This window comes from Egretta garzetta, unplaced genomic scaffold (assembly GCF_000687185.1).
Source record: "Egretta garzetta isolate BGI_Z169 unplaced genomic scaffold, ASM68718v1 scaffold133, whole genome shotgun sequence".
Taxonomy (NCBI): Eukaryota; Metazoa; Chordata; class Aves; order Pelecaniformes; family Ardeidae; genus Egretta; species Egretta garzetta.
In genome coordinates this window covers 3,461,235-3,478,238 of record NW_009259111.1, presented here as the reverse complement: position 1 = coordinate 3,478,238, position 17,004 = coordinate 3,461,235, and the positions used below count along the sequence as shown (strand labels likewise).

Sequence of the window (17,004 nt, the reverse complement as noted above, 5' to 3'; positions counted from 1 at the left end):
AGCTACTGAAAGGCAAACAGAGCCACTAGGTATTAGGAGGGCAGGTAAATAGGACATTTTAAAGACTGGAAGGCAGTGTATGAGAGGGGGAGAAGGTAGATGTGGTTTTTGCTTTGGAGAACCCAGTTTAATTGAAGTCGGAATACAAACTTCTTCATGTGCTGCCTATTTTCTTTCTGAGGTTGTTCAGTTTTCTTTATTTTTCATTAGGTAAGCCTACCTGAAAACAACAGCTAGCCTGCTTACTCTGTATCTGCTTATGTGATGATGATCACTTCAGTTTTCTTAGGAAACTAGGCTGGGGGGGGAAAAAAAAAAAAGTCCAGTAGTTTGACCAGCAAGCTTAGGAGTGCAGCAGAGATTCTGCATTATCACTGAAGCCACTGGTCTGCCTCAGAAAAGAGCAAAAGACATCCTTTGGCATCTAGCTTGGATAATGCTTTCTTAGATGGATGTTTTTACCCAAGTTCTGGTGTTTCAAGTCCTTTTTTCCACCAGTGCTTTTCTGTTATCACTTCTGGGTTTTTTTTTATTTTCTTTGTTTTCCCCTATATAAATATCCAGTTAGTCTTTAACCCTGGATAAGTTTTGGGATTGCAGTGGTAGTGTCCTCCTTCAGTTTCAAATTTGCCATTATTCTTCAGTGTTGTGGTATATTTTCTTATTCTTGTTTTTCACACAGAAAGGAAAACAAGACTTTCCATTATGTTTTTTAGGTACTACTTATTAAATATAATATCTTTGTAATATTTTATTTGTAAGTAATACTGTTTTTTTCAACCTCCATGTAATGATTTTTCCTACATTTCCTATAACATTTTTTTCCCTTCTATTTTAGCGCCTGTAATACATTTCTGAGCAGGCAGGGAAAATATCGAATATAACACTTTGTATGGGAGTAAATTACTGATTTATGGTATTGATGTTACAATAATTTCTGCATGACACTTCTATTTTTATGAATACTAAACGTTTTATATGCTTTTTGATATATCATCACATAACTGTCTACAGTGTGCCTGCTTTCACTTCTGGACTTGATGAAGTTGATTTAGATTCCAGTAATAAGGTTAGTTTCTGTTTCGGCTTCAGTCTGCCTTTTTAATTGAAACTAATCTTCCATTAGTTTACCAAGGGTGCTACTTGTTTCAAATACCTGAAGGTGGTCATGAGCTTGCTCTTCTGCAGTCTTTCAGCCCATCCCTGCTTTTTGAAGTGCAGTTACACCTCAGTTAAGTATTGCATAACTTTTCAACTAGCAGCATTAAATACTGTAACGGCAACAGGTCAGTTACTTCATTATTGAGATCACTGTAAATTCTGGAACACACACTATTTGTGCCTCAAACTTATTTTCTTTGTTTAATTTTGCTCCAGCAAAGTAAGAAGTACTACAAGGCATGCTATGCCAAACAATACTATTGTGGTTATTTTTAAGTAAGTTTGTTGGCACTAAAACACGGAAGTAAAATTCAAGCAAACATGACTGAAGTTGGAATGAAACCCACTTATCTCTTTTATTGGAGATGGTGTTTGGCAAGTAGGTCTGGATCCCAGAAGTAGTTCTGTACTGTAATCAAGCCTGCATGTGGAAAGAAATAAAAGGGGCACTTGGGAGATGTTGGGGGTCATTGGCTTTCTCTTTGGTCCTCACCAGATTTTCTCTTCCCTCTTTCTCCCTCTTAGGCCACACGTTCCCTCCCTGTTTCCAAATCGCTGAACTGGTATGATGCTTACCAATGAAGGATTCTGCTTCTGTAAAGATTATCTTAAATTCAGTTTTTGTCTGCCTATTGTCGTCTCACTTATCGCCATCTTTAAATGCTATGTAATGCTGTCCACCCATTTAAAAACTCTGTAGTTTCTGCCACATTTTAAAATTTAAATGGCCTTTATATTTAAATTGAAATTTCAGAGTAATAATGTGTCTGTTGTGTTAGAGCTAGGGGCAGGAGACTAAAAGAAAGCTCTATTCTGAATATTCCCACACATCTTTTCCCTCAAATTCTACAGCTGTTTTATCCCTTCATAAATCTTTAATCAGAGGATTTCAATACTTAATTACAAAAAAAATGTACCCTCACATCATTCCTTTGCTGTCAGCCAGTATTTTCCGTATTATGTGGATAAGTTAGGCATTTAAGGGACTAAGTGATTTTTGCAAAATGGCATGGGAAGCCACTGGCAGCCTCTAAGACTTTTGGTTTATAAGCCTGTAATCTGCTGACTTGACACTAACATTCTTTTCAGCTGGCATATCAAATGGAAACACCCTAAATCCCGGTTGGGACTAAGAAGAGTTATTCTGAGATGAGAATTGCTGCATAAATGTGTTAATGCTGTGATTATCAGTGTCGAGGATGCACCAAACAAAAAATGAATAAATATACAGGATTGGAATGTAAGTGCTTTAGGGATGTGCATGCAAGGTGACTCTTCAGGTCCAGCCACAGCAGTGTAGCAAAATGACTTACATGGCACTCAACAGCTGTGGCAGTAGGGATGAAAGCTAACAGTATTTATCCTAACATCCCTAAGGAGGCGGCAGGGAAAGGTGACTTGGACAGGCCTGGTAGAATTTTCTCTTCCTCTCACATGCACACAATTTTTTTTGCTGTTACGTGTATGGTTTTTGAGAGTTGTGGGTTTTGGAATTAATGCTCCGTGCTAGACTTGAAAGGCATTATGTTTATAAAAGCTGCTTTTTCAAGTCTCTCTGTAAAAAATTCAGCTGATACCACAACGTCATTTGTGCTTGAATTGCCTTTTCAAGCTTTTTCTTTATAGCCAGGAGAAGTATAAAAATTTCTGCAAAATGATGTGCCCAGAAGCTTTTTTGTTTTTTCCAGACATATCAGTTGGGCTAATAAAAAAAAAAAATTACTTGGTAAACTGTGCTCTCTTTGTGTTATCCTGGCATTTTGATATGACTTGAGAAATTGGTGCCATATGCAGTGACCTATGGTATCTGCATGTTATTCTGTGTGCAAGTATACATTGCATTTCTTGTGTAAGATGGCCTGTCATTCCCCAGGTTGTAGCTGGTGGGAACAAATACTTGACTGCGCTCTATGTGGGACAGTGTACAGAGCTAATTAATAAGCATTGCCATTTTTTTGAGGACTAAGCCCTTATTCTGTAGCGTGTGAGTGTTTTGGGGTTTTTCCCCCTACTGTTTTATCTCCATTTGAATTACTGCTATGTTTCACAAATAAACTGCCCTTTTTTTACACCTTGACAAATACTTGTTAGGCAACGTGCCTGTAACAGTGCTGTTAATACACTATAAAAACAGTTGAATTATATGAACAAGAAACTAAACGTTTCACTGAGATCTGATTTAGTCTTAAATTTAAGATACATTTAAGGTAGAAGAACAAGCTGCCGTTCTTTTTTAGTCAGACTTTAAAGGGTACCTAGAATAGCGACTAAGTTTTGTACCATTTTCCTAATGGCTGAGCTGTTGATTATAAACTTGTGGAAAACCAAGTGAAACCGATTCAGTCTTTTTCCAAAACTGAGAGCCAACATAAAATAATACGAGACTAAATGAGATGTCATGGTGTAGAGGTATTAAATTCAACATTTTAATGTTCTTCGGTGCAGCTAGCACAGATAATGGAATAATTTAAAATCTGGTTTATTTAATATTTTGCTTAAACTAAGCAAGTCTTTCTGTGAGGGCACCGTACATCATTTTTACCCTATGAGTAGTGTAGGTAGATAATCATTTATGTCTATTTGACATTAGCCATGCTGCTGGGGTATACTGTGGCTACTCACATCTTTGTGCTTTCCAGTTGTCTCTTCCTCTCCTGAGGAAGGCATGCCCAAATAAACTTTCACGTAACTTACCATTGTATATCAAAAGAAATTTCGCTTTTGATATTTCTTTGATTTAAGCCGTAGTAAAATACTACAGGAATGCATGCACATAATTTTATTTCTGTATTCAGTAGCTTAAATAATGTGGTTTAAGATTCCCTCTCCTATCCTTCCCTCCTGCTTTCCCATAGCTTAGAGTGTAGCATGAGAGGATTCTTTTTGAGCAGGGGAAATCTCAATGTGGTTTTTTTCATACTGCTGTAATGTGCAATGCACTCTGATGTTGCTTATAAAACAATAGTATGCATTGTACATTTAACTGAAATTTTTAAAAGACATTTTTGTCACTAAGTTCAAGGTCATGGATCTCATGCGTTTTCAAGGAAATTCTTGTCGTGGGCTAAAATCGTGTTTCACCTGCAGTCTGGATCTTCATTAGCTGATAGGAGGGATTTGCGGCATTGGCAATAAGTTCTGCTGGTTGCTGGCTGGCTGCCAAAGCAGGGCTGCTGTTTAAGCCAGCAGGTCTCTGCCTCTCGCCAGCCTGAAAGGCACTGTGTTTGCAAGAAGAATGCAGTGCAGGATTTTATCTCGAGTGAAAACCGACGGGCTGTCCTTGCTTTACTGAAACAATTGCGTGTTTATGATTTTGTAGTATGTGATGTCATGAGGGTGTTGGCTTTTAGGAATTTCACTACTGAGGAAGCAGTTTGAAATGCAGGCAGAATCTTCATGACCTACGCATATGCACTTAGTTTCTTTTTAGCTAGCTTTGAACAAATGTACTGATGGATACACACATACGTGTTTTTTTGGTAAGGAATTAACATATGGAATATAGAAGCGATTTAAGTGGATACAATACCTGAAGGCAATGTCGAGTCAGTCTGGATTTTCAAACTCCCTTCCTCTCCTGGGATATCCATTCTACCAGGTGTCATGCAGGTATATTGTGTTTCAAGTTCTATCTTCTAATGCACTTGCATATAGAGCTGTTGTTATGATGCTTGTATTAACAGATTTTTTTTTTTGTTTTGTTTCTATTTCTTTGTTCTCTTAAAAAACTTATGAAATCAGAGGATTAAGAAGCTGAAAAACAAATACAGTTTTAGAATGCTTTGTGCCTAGCTTTATAATTAGTTTTACATGTATTTAAAGCAAGTATTTTTTATTTCTAAACATACTAAATATTTGAGAGTTTTTCTAACTGGAAAAATGAAGTTATAACCCTGGAGATTTTTTTAAGTGAGTTATGTATTCAGATATTTCAGTCATATATTAGGAACCAGATATCTACGGTGTTGAGAAATGGAAATTATACAGATTTCTAGAAACATGAATAATTTTAATTCTTTTCATGCAAAATTGCATAAGGTAAATAAATAAAAGTACTTACTGGCAGTATGATTTTAAGGCAATTCACAAACGATGTGCACGTGTGGAAAGGTGGTAAATGCTAGCGTTTTGATAAAGCTTAATCATACAAGCTTCTTAACTGGTTTATCTTTTTGACTCAACAGTCCTGTTTTATTAAAAATCCTTCTGAGAGTGCTGTATAACAGTTTTCTAGTGAATGGGTTGGAGTCTAACCATGAAATTACTGTTCCTGCTGTGAAAGATGGTAATATTGCATAATAATTAGAGGGAATATGTTACAATACTTCCTTGGCTGAAAGATCTAGGGTTTCTGGCACACCTTAATAAAGGAATGTAATCTCTGTTTGTTGTGTCCAAATCTGAAGTCCCTGCCTCTCATGCTGCAACAGTAACAGAGGGAGGGGAATATTTGAGTTGGAACGGGAGTTTTGTGCTATTACTCATCTTTCTGTCAGACATTTGAAGAGTAGGATAAGAGAATAAGTTAATTATTAACATGTTCATATTCAGAAAATGAACCTGAGAAATAATCCTCTGAAACTGCAGCATACACAGTGGTAGGGGTTAGTTTTGTAAGGCTGCAGTGATAGTCATTTGTGAGTAGAAACAAAAGTGGTTCTGCGTCTTGTTCACTTACCCCCTTTTCTGTGTGGTTTGTGAAATAAATTCCTGCATTTATTTACGTATTTGTATCTGTAGCACTACCAGGCTGTCTGGTCAAAGGTACCAGCAGGGTTTTATTGAAACCAGAGTTAGCCATTTAGAGGTCAACCACAATGATTGCTTATGGTTGTTGTCCTTTGGCCTAACTTTGGAGGATGCTGAAGTCTAGTAGCCTTTCTCCTTTTTTTCTGGCCTTTTGTGTGATAATAGGCATGAATAAGCTGGAAATTAAAGATGACAGAAATGCAGTAAATGGCAGCTGATGTAAAAGCCTTCTCTTCCCAAAGGTATATTAGATGCTTAGTCAAATGCACACCTTTTCACTCCTACTCCCTAAGGACCAAAGCCTGCTACCCAACTCCTTGGTTTCCACAGTGACCTTCTGGACAGAATGAAGGTCTTGTGAGTGAGTTTTGAGTCCTTGCCTTTCTGTTGTGGAAAGACGTAGATTGAAGTTCCTGAAAATTTGAATCCCTGCTGTTTAACTGCATTTTGTTTTCTAGTTCTCTCCTCTCTGTTCCTTACATGTTTTAAATAGTTACTCTGCATTTCAATGAAGTCTATGTTTAATAATTTTCAGATAAGATAATTAGTTTCTGTGATATGCAACTGAGATGTTTAAGCCCTGTTTTATGTATGTAGAACTGGGTGGTCTTACTTCCTTTCATCACTAAGTCATTCCAACTTCGTGACTGTTTTTGTTCCAGTACCTATAACAAGAAATTCTTGACCTTGTGTACAACCACCACCAAGTTGACAGCTGCAACTATGTAAAATTAGTATTCCTGCAGTCATTTTAGAGCTCGTTGTCAGTGCAGAATTTTTTTTCAGAATAGTAACGTAGGTCTCTTTCCGACTGGGGAGTAATGTGGCTTACAGAAACAGGACTGAATTAGGATTTTTATTGCACTGTAGTTGTCATACTATGGTGAGTAGACGTTTCCAGGAAAATAAATAGAGTACTGTTTATTGTAATTGGTTTGTGATCTCTGTGGAGCGGGGAGGGTCAGTATACATTATGCTAAATTTGTATGTTGGCAGAGACGTTAATCTAATGGCTTGCATCTGGGATGGCATAAAAGTCTTGAACAGAGTTCTGGAAAAGCTCTGTCTTCAAGAAACTTTGCCTTTTGTGTAGACAAGATTAATTTTCTAGAGATCACAATTACCATTGGAATGGCATGGTGTTTGGAATGGGTTGTGTTTTCTGTTACACCTAAAGAGTAATAGTTTTGGTATGATATTTTTGTGGAAATGTGGTCGGAAGTGTTGAAGACCAGATGATCCTTGAGGTCCCTTCCAACCTGGTATTCTATGATTCTGTGATATTCTGGAAGAATGTACAATCAGCATTATGTTCATTTATGGTTTTCCCAATGGCTTGGGACATTGTTTCTACTCTGTGTTGGAGATGACCAAGATACAGTCTCTAAAACTAGATCACTCAGGGTGGCGTGGCCTCTTGGTTGGCTGTGAATTACGGAATTACATAAATCAGGAGTTAATCTTGGGGACTGCGTTTTTGAGCCATATTGTAACTCATTTTTGGTATCTATGCAATGCAGAATTGAGTTTCTTGGGAGTCTTTCCATATTTGGACAAAATTTACAGATTAATAGAATTTATGTTGAAATTGATAACAAATTGCTTGTTATTCCTTTTATGGTACAACATAAGAGATCTGATCTAGCTATTAGTTGTAGAAAATACTGCATGTGATTGAAAAACACTTCCTCAAGTAATTTATCATCTTTGTTTTTTACAGATTTGGTATTTAATATAGAAATTCAAAGAAAATATTACCGTCTATTATTCCTGTATTTTAAGATAAGTAGCAGCAAATGTAAAATTAGTATTGGTAGTTAAACTTTAAATGGTAGCCAAAGCATGCAAGTAAACCTGCTATGTGCCATCTTACAGTGACTAGAATGGCATTAGCCAGGTAGCTTGCATTTTTCCACTGCTTAATGTTGCAATGATACTTTTCTATCGTATCATATCATATAGAGTAGAAGGAAGTCTGTTCGAAAGTCTTTGAAAATATGCTTATAATGCTTTGATTTCCCTAAGCTTAATCAGTAGAGATTAAGAACAAAGTTTTCTCTGGCAGAGCTTGCAAAGGCTGTGCTCATGTCTTTCCCAGTTATCCTGGTATGGCAAGAGACCTTCTCTGTAAGCACATTTGCTATTTCTCATTGCTTTAGGCTGCTAGAAGAGAAGATGGTAGCCTTACGAGTTTTCTTTGACAAAAAGAAAAGGAAGAGATCTAGTGTCCTAGCCGTGTTTGACAAGAGAAGACACAGCTTTCTGCTCCACTGGGATACTAGCAGATTTAAGTCATTTTAGAAAATAGTCATTGTTTTTATGTTTGTAAATACACATTCAAACCCAATTTTGAGTAGGAGGACTTTTTTTGAGGAGAAGGAGTTATATCTCTTTCCTCACACAGAAATGTGAGCGAATACAAACCCCAACCCTGTCTCAGAGATGGAGCACTTAGTGGTGTTTCTGTAATGGAGCTAGAGTTCTACTGGTGGATGGTGATGCTCTTCATAAGAACATTCCTCTTTAGAAGAATCTTCTTGTTTCTAACACAAATGCACAGGGATCAAGACATCAGTGTTCTGCATAGTTCAGAAATCTTACATTTTTCAGTAGTTGCATTCAAAGTATCAAAACAGTTTTTAGGTTTTATCAGGGCTGCCCTTTGCCCTCACCAGTGTCAGAACCTTCTGCAGCCCTTTGTAATACTGGAATTTCATCTTCTAGGGAATTTGATGGCAACCGTGTTCTCAACAAAAGGCTGCTGTTTGCATCAAGGCTTCCTTGGAATCGCGCATGCCGTTATACCTTTTCTGTCTGGGGAGGGGGAAAGGTATCCAGTGGGAGGGAGTGAAAACTTGTAATTTTGTGAATTCAAGATGAGTCAATTGTGTCTGTGCAGTTGATTCCAAATGCAATAATGCAGATCCCATCCACTTGTAGCAATACCGTAAATAAGCAATTACAGTTGAAACTAAGCAAGCAGCTGACAGTGCTCAACTGTGGAAAGGGAAGAGATCTTTTCCTTTGAGGAGGGAGCCACTGCCCACTTCAAATGTTGGTCTTTAATTAGCATCCATTTCTTAAATTAAAAAAAAAAAGTGCTGCTGTATTTTAGATGGGGGAATGAATATCACCTCCATGTTGTAGAGTGTTAGGGGAAAGCGAGTGTTTTTGAAGACACCAAACAATTACTGAGTTTTCTATGGAGCATAATCTGACAAGTTGGTAGCATAATCTGACAAATTTAGTTAAATTAAAATCTCTGAGAAGTTATGAGGTCAGGCAAATAGCAATCAAGAGTAACGGAAAAAAAAACCCCTTAAAGTCCTGGGTAACTATTTAGTGTTGCTGCACTAAATATTCAGCAATGTACATGTGTATGATGGGGATTTACAATTTCATTTTTCTTGGAATAACTAAATCAGTTGAGCAAAACTTCCTGTATTTTTTCTTCTTTGTTGGTTCAGAGCTGTTCCCTTTCCCCTGTAGGGAGAAGAGGAGGAGAAAGGGGAGGGCAGAGTTTTTGACAAAATTGACAAAATATATGCAAGAACATGGTGTGCTAAATTTGAGCTGGCCTTAGAAGCTGTTTCCCCATAGAATTTGATTTTTATATATGTCTACAGTAAAATGTAGCTTTCCTATTGGGAGAGGGATATCAGTCTCTGCTTTTTACATGGATAATTCCTTTTTCACGACTTGGGAAGAACTAGTGAAGAAAGCTGGTGCTGCTATCGTTAGCTATCTCCTTTATGTCTAAAAAGAAATCTATTGAATTCAGATTTAAGTAAGAGAGGGAACGATCAAAATCTGAAGAAGACGGTTCAGTTTTATATATTTTATCTTCTGCAATATTTAAAATGTAGGCAGGCTATTTTTATATTAAAATGGTTTAAACATTACATAATTGCTTTACAGGCAAATGTAAAGATTGCTTTTAAGCAAAAAAACCCCTTTTTCTTCCACAGGGCCTCATGATTCGAATGTCAGCAGTTATTTGGGCTTGACAGAACAAACAACGCATTAAAAAGCTTCACATAATAAAAAGTAACTCATTAAGCAAGATTGAACTTGAAAGAAAAAAGAGTTTTGCTTGCAGGGAATAAGTCTTAAGTACAGGCGGCTCTCTGAGAAGACAAAATGATAGGAAAACTGTTAGAGACGAGGCAGGTTGCAAGATCACCATCTCTAAATTTTGTCCAGAAGGTACAAGCACAAAATCGTGAGTGAGAGATGTTGATTGAAGTGCGGATTGGTGCTGCGGTTCCTGTGCAACTTTACGCAGTTGCTTCCTTGGAAAAGTGGAGCTGGCTAAGAATGTTTTTTATACAAAATGCCTCTAGTGTGGGAAGTCTCTTCTCTCTGCCTTATCGCCTACCTCTCCTTCCCCACCCCCCTTTTTTTTTTTTCGGTCTATTTTATTCCTTTTTTTTTTTTCTTTTTTTTTCTTTCTTAAATGTCCCCTATTCTATCATATCTGAACTGGAAACGAAAAGCCGCAGCTCTGTGTGAGTGGCCAGTAGATCGACACAATCCCACACGTGGCTCCCTTGTGATTTACAACTGCGAAACAGCAAATGTCTTGATGCTGTCCCAGTGTTCAACCGAGCACTTGTGAAATTGTTGGCAGCGTTGCCAGCTTTGTCTGTGTGGAGTTATATTGGGTATTGCATCCTTCAGGCACGCGTATCACTTCTGGCTTCCTTCTCACACGTTAACCTCCTGGCTCCTCAGGTCTCTCTCCGCATTCCTAGTGTGGCTCACTGGTAAGGGTGTAATCAGATGAATGTGTGGCAGATTGCAACAATTCATTATAAATCATTCTGTCAGGAAAGAGGAAACTTTGAGGAAAAAGGTGGGCATTATGGTAATGTTATCTATTAAGTGTCCTTAAAAGGAGACAAAAGTATAAACTGCACATGATGCAAAGCAATAGCTCTGATGTGGATTACTTACTTCTCTAATTAACACTGACTGAAACTTTGAATATTTTGTTTTGTTTATTTTGTGATACCTGGTATTTCAGGCTCTTACGCACAGAAATCGTAGTTGTTCTTCTAATGACATTGGTATTTGGCCAGCAGAACCAGTTACAACAAGTTCTGTGTTACTTTTTTCTTAACAGCTATTTTCTAACATATTCTTCATTACAAAAAAGGAAAATGTCTAGTGTAACTAGAGATTCAGATGTCAAGTCTTTTTACTTTCATTATTCTGAGGACTTGAGCATGAAAGGGCAGTTGATTTCTTTGTTTTTTGGATCGTTGTGCATTAGTTCTGTTGGTTTAGAGGAATTTGTACGTGTGTGTGTGTGTGTTCCGAAACAAAATTGCTCTGTTGGTATAACTACACATTAACTTGGTTTCCTGAACAATGATGATTGTTCAGAAATCTGTTCAGTTCTTCTCTTCTTTCAGTTACCACTTCTGCCTTGGCAGTTGACTAATCTACTTAAAGAATTAAGTTAATGAATTAGTATGGTTCTTAGTTCAATAGTGTGTCTCCCAATATTTACACTGTGGTTGCTTCTCTTGGAGCTGAAGCTGCCTGGATACCTCTTGGATCCTTTTGAAAGCTTTACAGGGATGTGTTTTCTGAGATGTGCTTGGTGTGTTTGGGTGTCCAGGTTATGCAGCAAAACATATGTCAAAGAACCATTCTACAATGCTGAGAATTTATGCTTTTAATACATTGGTTTTGAAATGAAATATGGAAACTAACTTTATGTCTTAGAAACTGAGCCTAGAGAGAAATATTCTTTCTAGTATACATTAAGGAAACATTGACTTGTATTAAATCTTGCAGTTTAAAGGATGGTCCTAGAAATGGTCCTGGTTTGCACAGCATTTAGTTGATAATTTGAGAAATGTAAGCTAGGAATTTGTTACAACTTGGTTTGGGGGGGGAAAAGTTGAAGCACTGGCAGAAAATTTGTAAGGCATAAATTTGCAAGTTTCTTCTTTATGCAAATTCAAAACTTATTAAACCAGAAATGAGGGCATTGCAGAAGCTTAGAAGTTATTTTAAAAATAATTAACTATAGGAAAATTATAGCCAATATAGTGATTTATGTTTAAATTTGAGTAAGTGTCAGCTAATATGTGAATTATAACAAATTGTTAAATACAGATAGTATCTATGCAAATAAGATGTAGATTATATTTAGTCTCACTTTTTATGCTGTTATTTTGGCAGATGTATGATTTATGACATTGTTAATCCAGTTCTATGAGTCCTGCAATTCACTTGAAGGACATCTTCCTGCAGAAAATCAGTATAAATTCGAGCACTTAATAAATGGATACTTATATATTCCATTTTTAGATTTTTTGCAAAAAATAGACTACTTCTTTCTCACATGCTGAGGAGAGCCATCTTAAATTAAAGGCACTTATTTGAAACAGACGGTCAGTCCTGTTGACGTGTAAATGCCTCTGTACACTGCTGAGATGACTGCAATGCAGATAATGCTGACGCGGCTGGCCTTTTCAAAATTTACATCAGGTTTTCAGCTCCAGCAAGAGGTTTCATTTACTCATAACTTCAGGTAAGGACTAATCATCTGCTGAAGACAAACAATTGCAGTAGAGAAGATTGTAATGGCTGAGGCTATGACCTCACGTTGGGAGGGTGCCAGGGTACTACATAACCACGCTGCTGCCTCGGCACGTCTCTCTTGGATATGACTTGCCCCAAGTGAAAAATCAGATGGCCCAGAGTGCTTTCTCAGAAATTAAGACCGGTGTCATTTTCAGACATCATTATGTGATAGTCTCTTTCCTTGGAAACTCTTGGATGTTGTACTATTAAGTTTTGCTTGCTGTGACATTACTGATGTTAGTTCTGTCTTCCCTGTGGCTACTGCCTTCTGCTGAAGTGGGACAGCATCTCTGCTGTCTTCTTTTACTCTCCAAATTCCAGCTGTGCCTGCACTTTGCTGCCCCTTTCCCTAAAATGTTGAAGACCTGGGACTTAAGGAGCCTCCTGTTAAAAGGCCTTGTCCCTCTGCAGGGTTATGGTAACTCCGTAGAGCTCTGTAGCACTTATCCTCCTCTTCCCGTGTAATAATCCACGTTTTACCTACTGCTTTAACTACATCATCTGTTTCAAAAATCCGTTTCTTGGCTCTCCTGTTAAACTGCATCAAGTTCAAGCTTGTCTGTCTTGCTTTAAGACATGTCATTAGCTCTGTCCCCACTCTGGTTTCTTACCAGGTTACTCCCTCTGTTTAAGTCCATGCAAATGTGGCTGTAGTAAAAATGATTTGTTTCACGCTTGTCTGCTGTTGACTAGGTAAGACTTCCAGATTTCAAATAAGTCCTAGTTTACAGAATTTGTAACTCTTGGGGTACAAGGGTTCTCCTATTACTGTTCTGAAAACTTAATTGTCTTGTCTTTCTCAGCCTATTTTGGCTTTTACTGATTTCCCTCCCTTCTTCCTGTCTCCTTTCAGGTAAAAGCTAGAGTGTTTCCCTTTGTTTTCCTACAGCGTTCTGTCTTTTCCTTTGCTCTAAAAGTTGCCTGAAGGGAAGTAAAAGACAAACTTGAAGCATTATCCGTAACTGTGGAGTTTTTTAATTGTGCCTTTGTCTTCTGTTGGCATGATGTGAGGGAAGGTGGGTTCCAGGGGATGTCAGAGATCCAGAAACATTGTCCACAAGAGTTCCTCTGTTGTAAATTGTTCACATGAATTAAAAGTCAGCGTGTGTGTATCGATTAGAGAAATGTATGTATATTGTCTTGCAGGTCAACTGGATTTTAATTAGAACGATTTTCAGGTGTGTCCACAAGATACTTCTGTTGTTTTAACTTGAACTTTTGTGAGCTGTTCCCTGATATCTGAAGAACGGTAGCAACTGTTGATACAGCTTTTGGATGGGGAAAGATGCAATCAAGTTTTTGTTCCAATTCTGGCTGTTTACGTGGAAACCTTACAGGCAGGTTTTACCATAGATGGATAAAATGCAGAATATTTAGTACGTGGCCTGTGTCAACTTGTAATATTAAAATCGCAGTTCACAATTCAGGATTGTTTCAATTGAGGAAAAGCAGCACCGATCCATTAATGCCTACTAAGAATCTTTTATGTTCCTTCACTGGCAGAATGTTTTTCTTTTATGGATTTATTGCTGCTGTCTGCTGGGCCTGCCTTATTTTCATGTGCTGGAAACATTAGGCAAATCTGCAGCGGATTTGCTAATGTAAACTTCCCTATTGCTATGCACCATAGGCCTTGATTTCACTCCATTGTGCGAGCTCTATATTCTTTTCTGCCCACTCATACCCTGCTGGGTCATGATTTGCTGTATTTCAGATGCTAAAAGCTCCTAAAGATAAGCCCCTTATTTCTAAGCACAAGCTGTTCTGAAAACCTCAGTTTTAAAATCTAAATTTTCCTAACAACTAAGCTATTGAATGTTTGTACTTCCTGAGTGTGCACAGTCTACTTACTGCAGTGAGTTGAAAGAAACTTCCTGTGCAGTTCACTAATATTAATATATGCTAAAATATTCTTCTAAAATATTCTTTACTCTTTCTAGGTGCAGCTTAAATTTGGGTAGAGTATGGTTTGTCAAAGTCACAAGCATACTCCCATAATCTCTTTTTTTGTATTATGACAGTAAATGTTTATAAGTTGGAAGCATTACAGGTATGTAGTAAGTTGCAGCATTTATTTTCTTCTGCTTCAGTACCGGACAGGTCAGGAATGACAGTAAGTGTTTGGGCTTAGGTTCTTTGAAGCAATGCTGTTGCCTAGTTAGTTCTGTTAAGTAGTTGTGTCCCACTGTGTTACTCCCTTCTCTGATCTGTTATTTTTTGTTATTTTTAAACTATTGCCTCTTCATTGCTTGTTTTTCCAGTTGCGAATATCCTCATGCTGTAGGTTTTTCTTGACAGTTTATTCAGCTTCTCATTGCATCACATATAGCATATTAAGCCCAGCTTGAATACTAGCCAGAATTTTTTTTGGTGGAGTGCTCATTATTAATCTGCTGATTGTTGTTAAGTGCACAGATTTGGAAGTGGAGATCTGTAAGTGTCAGGACATGCGTCTCAGATCCAAGATGTAAATGTTTATATACTTCATAGAAATCTGATGAAATATTGGCAACCTTTGCTGGAGCCCAGCTGAAGGCACCATGTATTGTGCAAGTTTTTGTGGTTCAGGTTTAGAAATGTAACTCAGATGGTTGAATTGGTTTTGTTCAAAGAAAGATTCCCTTTCTGGGCAGTGGAAAGAAAAACTGCTTCAGAGCAAATTCATAAACTCATATGGCATGAATTGTCCCGTATGCATCTGAGAAACTACTTTGAATATAGGGGTTGCTTTTACTGTGCCATTCTACTACTGTCAGCCTTCTGATACGTGACAATATGTATCTTTAAAACCTGGAAGTGAGAGCTATGCAAACAACCATGGGTGCTCAGCACTGAGGCCAACCTTTTGAGCTTAAAACATCATCATTTGTTTCCAGCTGGCATCTGCTGCGTCCTTTCAGCTATTGATTTATTCTGGATTCAAATTTGTCATGATAGGGCTCAGGTCATGATCCACTCATTTGCACATACTGCTGTGTTCTTGTGTGGAGAATTCTCACATACACAGAAGCCAAGGAAGTTTTCTTTGGTGATTAAAAAAAAAAGGCAGAAAGAGGAAATAGAGGATGCCTCTAGGACAGAGGTGACTTTGCAATCTCCATATCAGATGACTATAGAGCTGCTGCATGGACTTCAGTTAATATTTTCAGCAAAAAACCACTAATTCTACTACCTTGGTCAGATGTGATTGGTAATTTGGTCTTTGCCTAAGCAGGCATCCTCTTGCACTCTTCTGAAAAAATGCTGCCGAATCAGTGCGAGCAGAAGCAATAACACAAGCGGTGTTTGAAGAAGAAATGAAGGTTGTTTCCCTGCTTGCTGAATCTCTCTGCCATCATGCTTCCCATCCAACTTGCTCTTCTGATGCTCTTTTTCAGATTTAGTCTAGGTTTGCTTTTTTTTTTTAACTGAAAACGGTAATAATTTCATTTTATTTTTGTTACATGTAATATTTTATTTTGCGAAGTAGTAATGCCCTGCAAGTATGTTTCAAAGAACATGTAGGGTGTTTGCTACCTATTTGCATCACTGAGTTTTGGTGCTAGTACATGAAATTACACGGGAATCTAATCTGACAAGTAAACGTATGTGCCATCATTGGGTAATCCCTAGGAACTCTCTTACTGAGAGTATCTTCAGTTTAACTCCTTGAGGATTTCTTTTATTTTCAATTAGTGAAAAGCAAAATATTTTTAACTGTGGTTTATTGTGAATGTAGAGCCAAAAGGACTTTTACATGAGAAGCAACAGATAGTATGTCTGAATACACTTTTGGGGCAAATAATTTTGTGGTGTAAACAAGTGAAGAACTTTTTCTCTAAATTTTAGAAGTACTGAGTATACAACACAACTTAAAATGTACTATTTTTCTATTTGCTACTTTGAAAGAGGTGGTTTTAATTTTAACTTGGAACATGCTTTCCCTAAAATCATAACACATGCTGAAATTTTGCACCCTTTAAAATCTAATATTCATATTTTGCTCCCAATAGGATACTTGCTTTGTATAAAATGTATCCTGATGTTTGTGAATTTGGAAGTTCTTTACATTTAAGATCTTTCAGGAAAACGAGATAATGATTGAACTAATTTCAGTAGCCCTTGGGCTGGAAGTAGATAGTCTGATTAATATGATTAATATTACTGATATCTGGAAGCTATTGTTTCTGAGTCCCTGCTCCTTTCTATTAGTAAAACTCGTGTTCTGATACAGCAGAAGTTAAATGCTTCTGTGCCTAGTACAAATTGCAGCATTTCTAGGATCTGATGCGTTGCCAACTAAGAGGACTTTAGAACTCAACAAATAAAATTGGAATTACTTACTGGTGCTTTTTTTTTTTTAAATTTAATGTTATGAGTGCATGTTGATAGTTGATGCTGGCTTCCATCACTTTATAATTTTATCAATAAAGTTGAAAATATAAAGAATCCAACAAAGAAGTGTTGTAGAGCAGAAATGTAATTAGACATTACTGGTAGATGAGGTCTCTTTCC

General features: G+C 37.4%; 1 protein-coding gene across 1 annotated transcript in view; it reads left to right on the top strand.

The window, feature by feature from the left end:
- The window catches only part of PLEKHA7 (pleckstrin homology domain containing A7), a 144,625-nt gene that overhangs the window by 33,230 nt on the left and 94,391 nt on the right, over window positions 1-17,004 (top strand). The window contains exon 2 of the mRNA XM_035891032.1: window positions 4,667-4,770. Coding sequence (XP_035746925.1) covers window positions 4,667-4,770 — 104 coding nt within the window. The remainder of the gene's footprint in view (window positions 1-4,666; window positions 4,771-17,004) is intronic.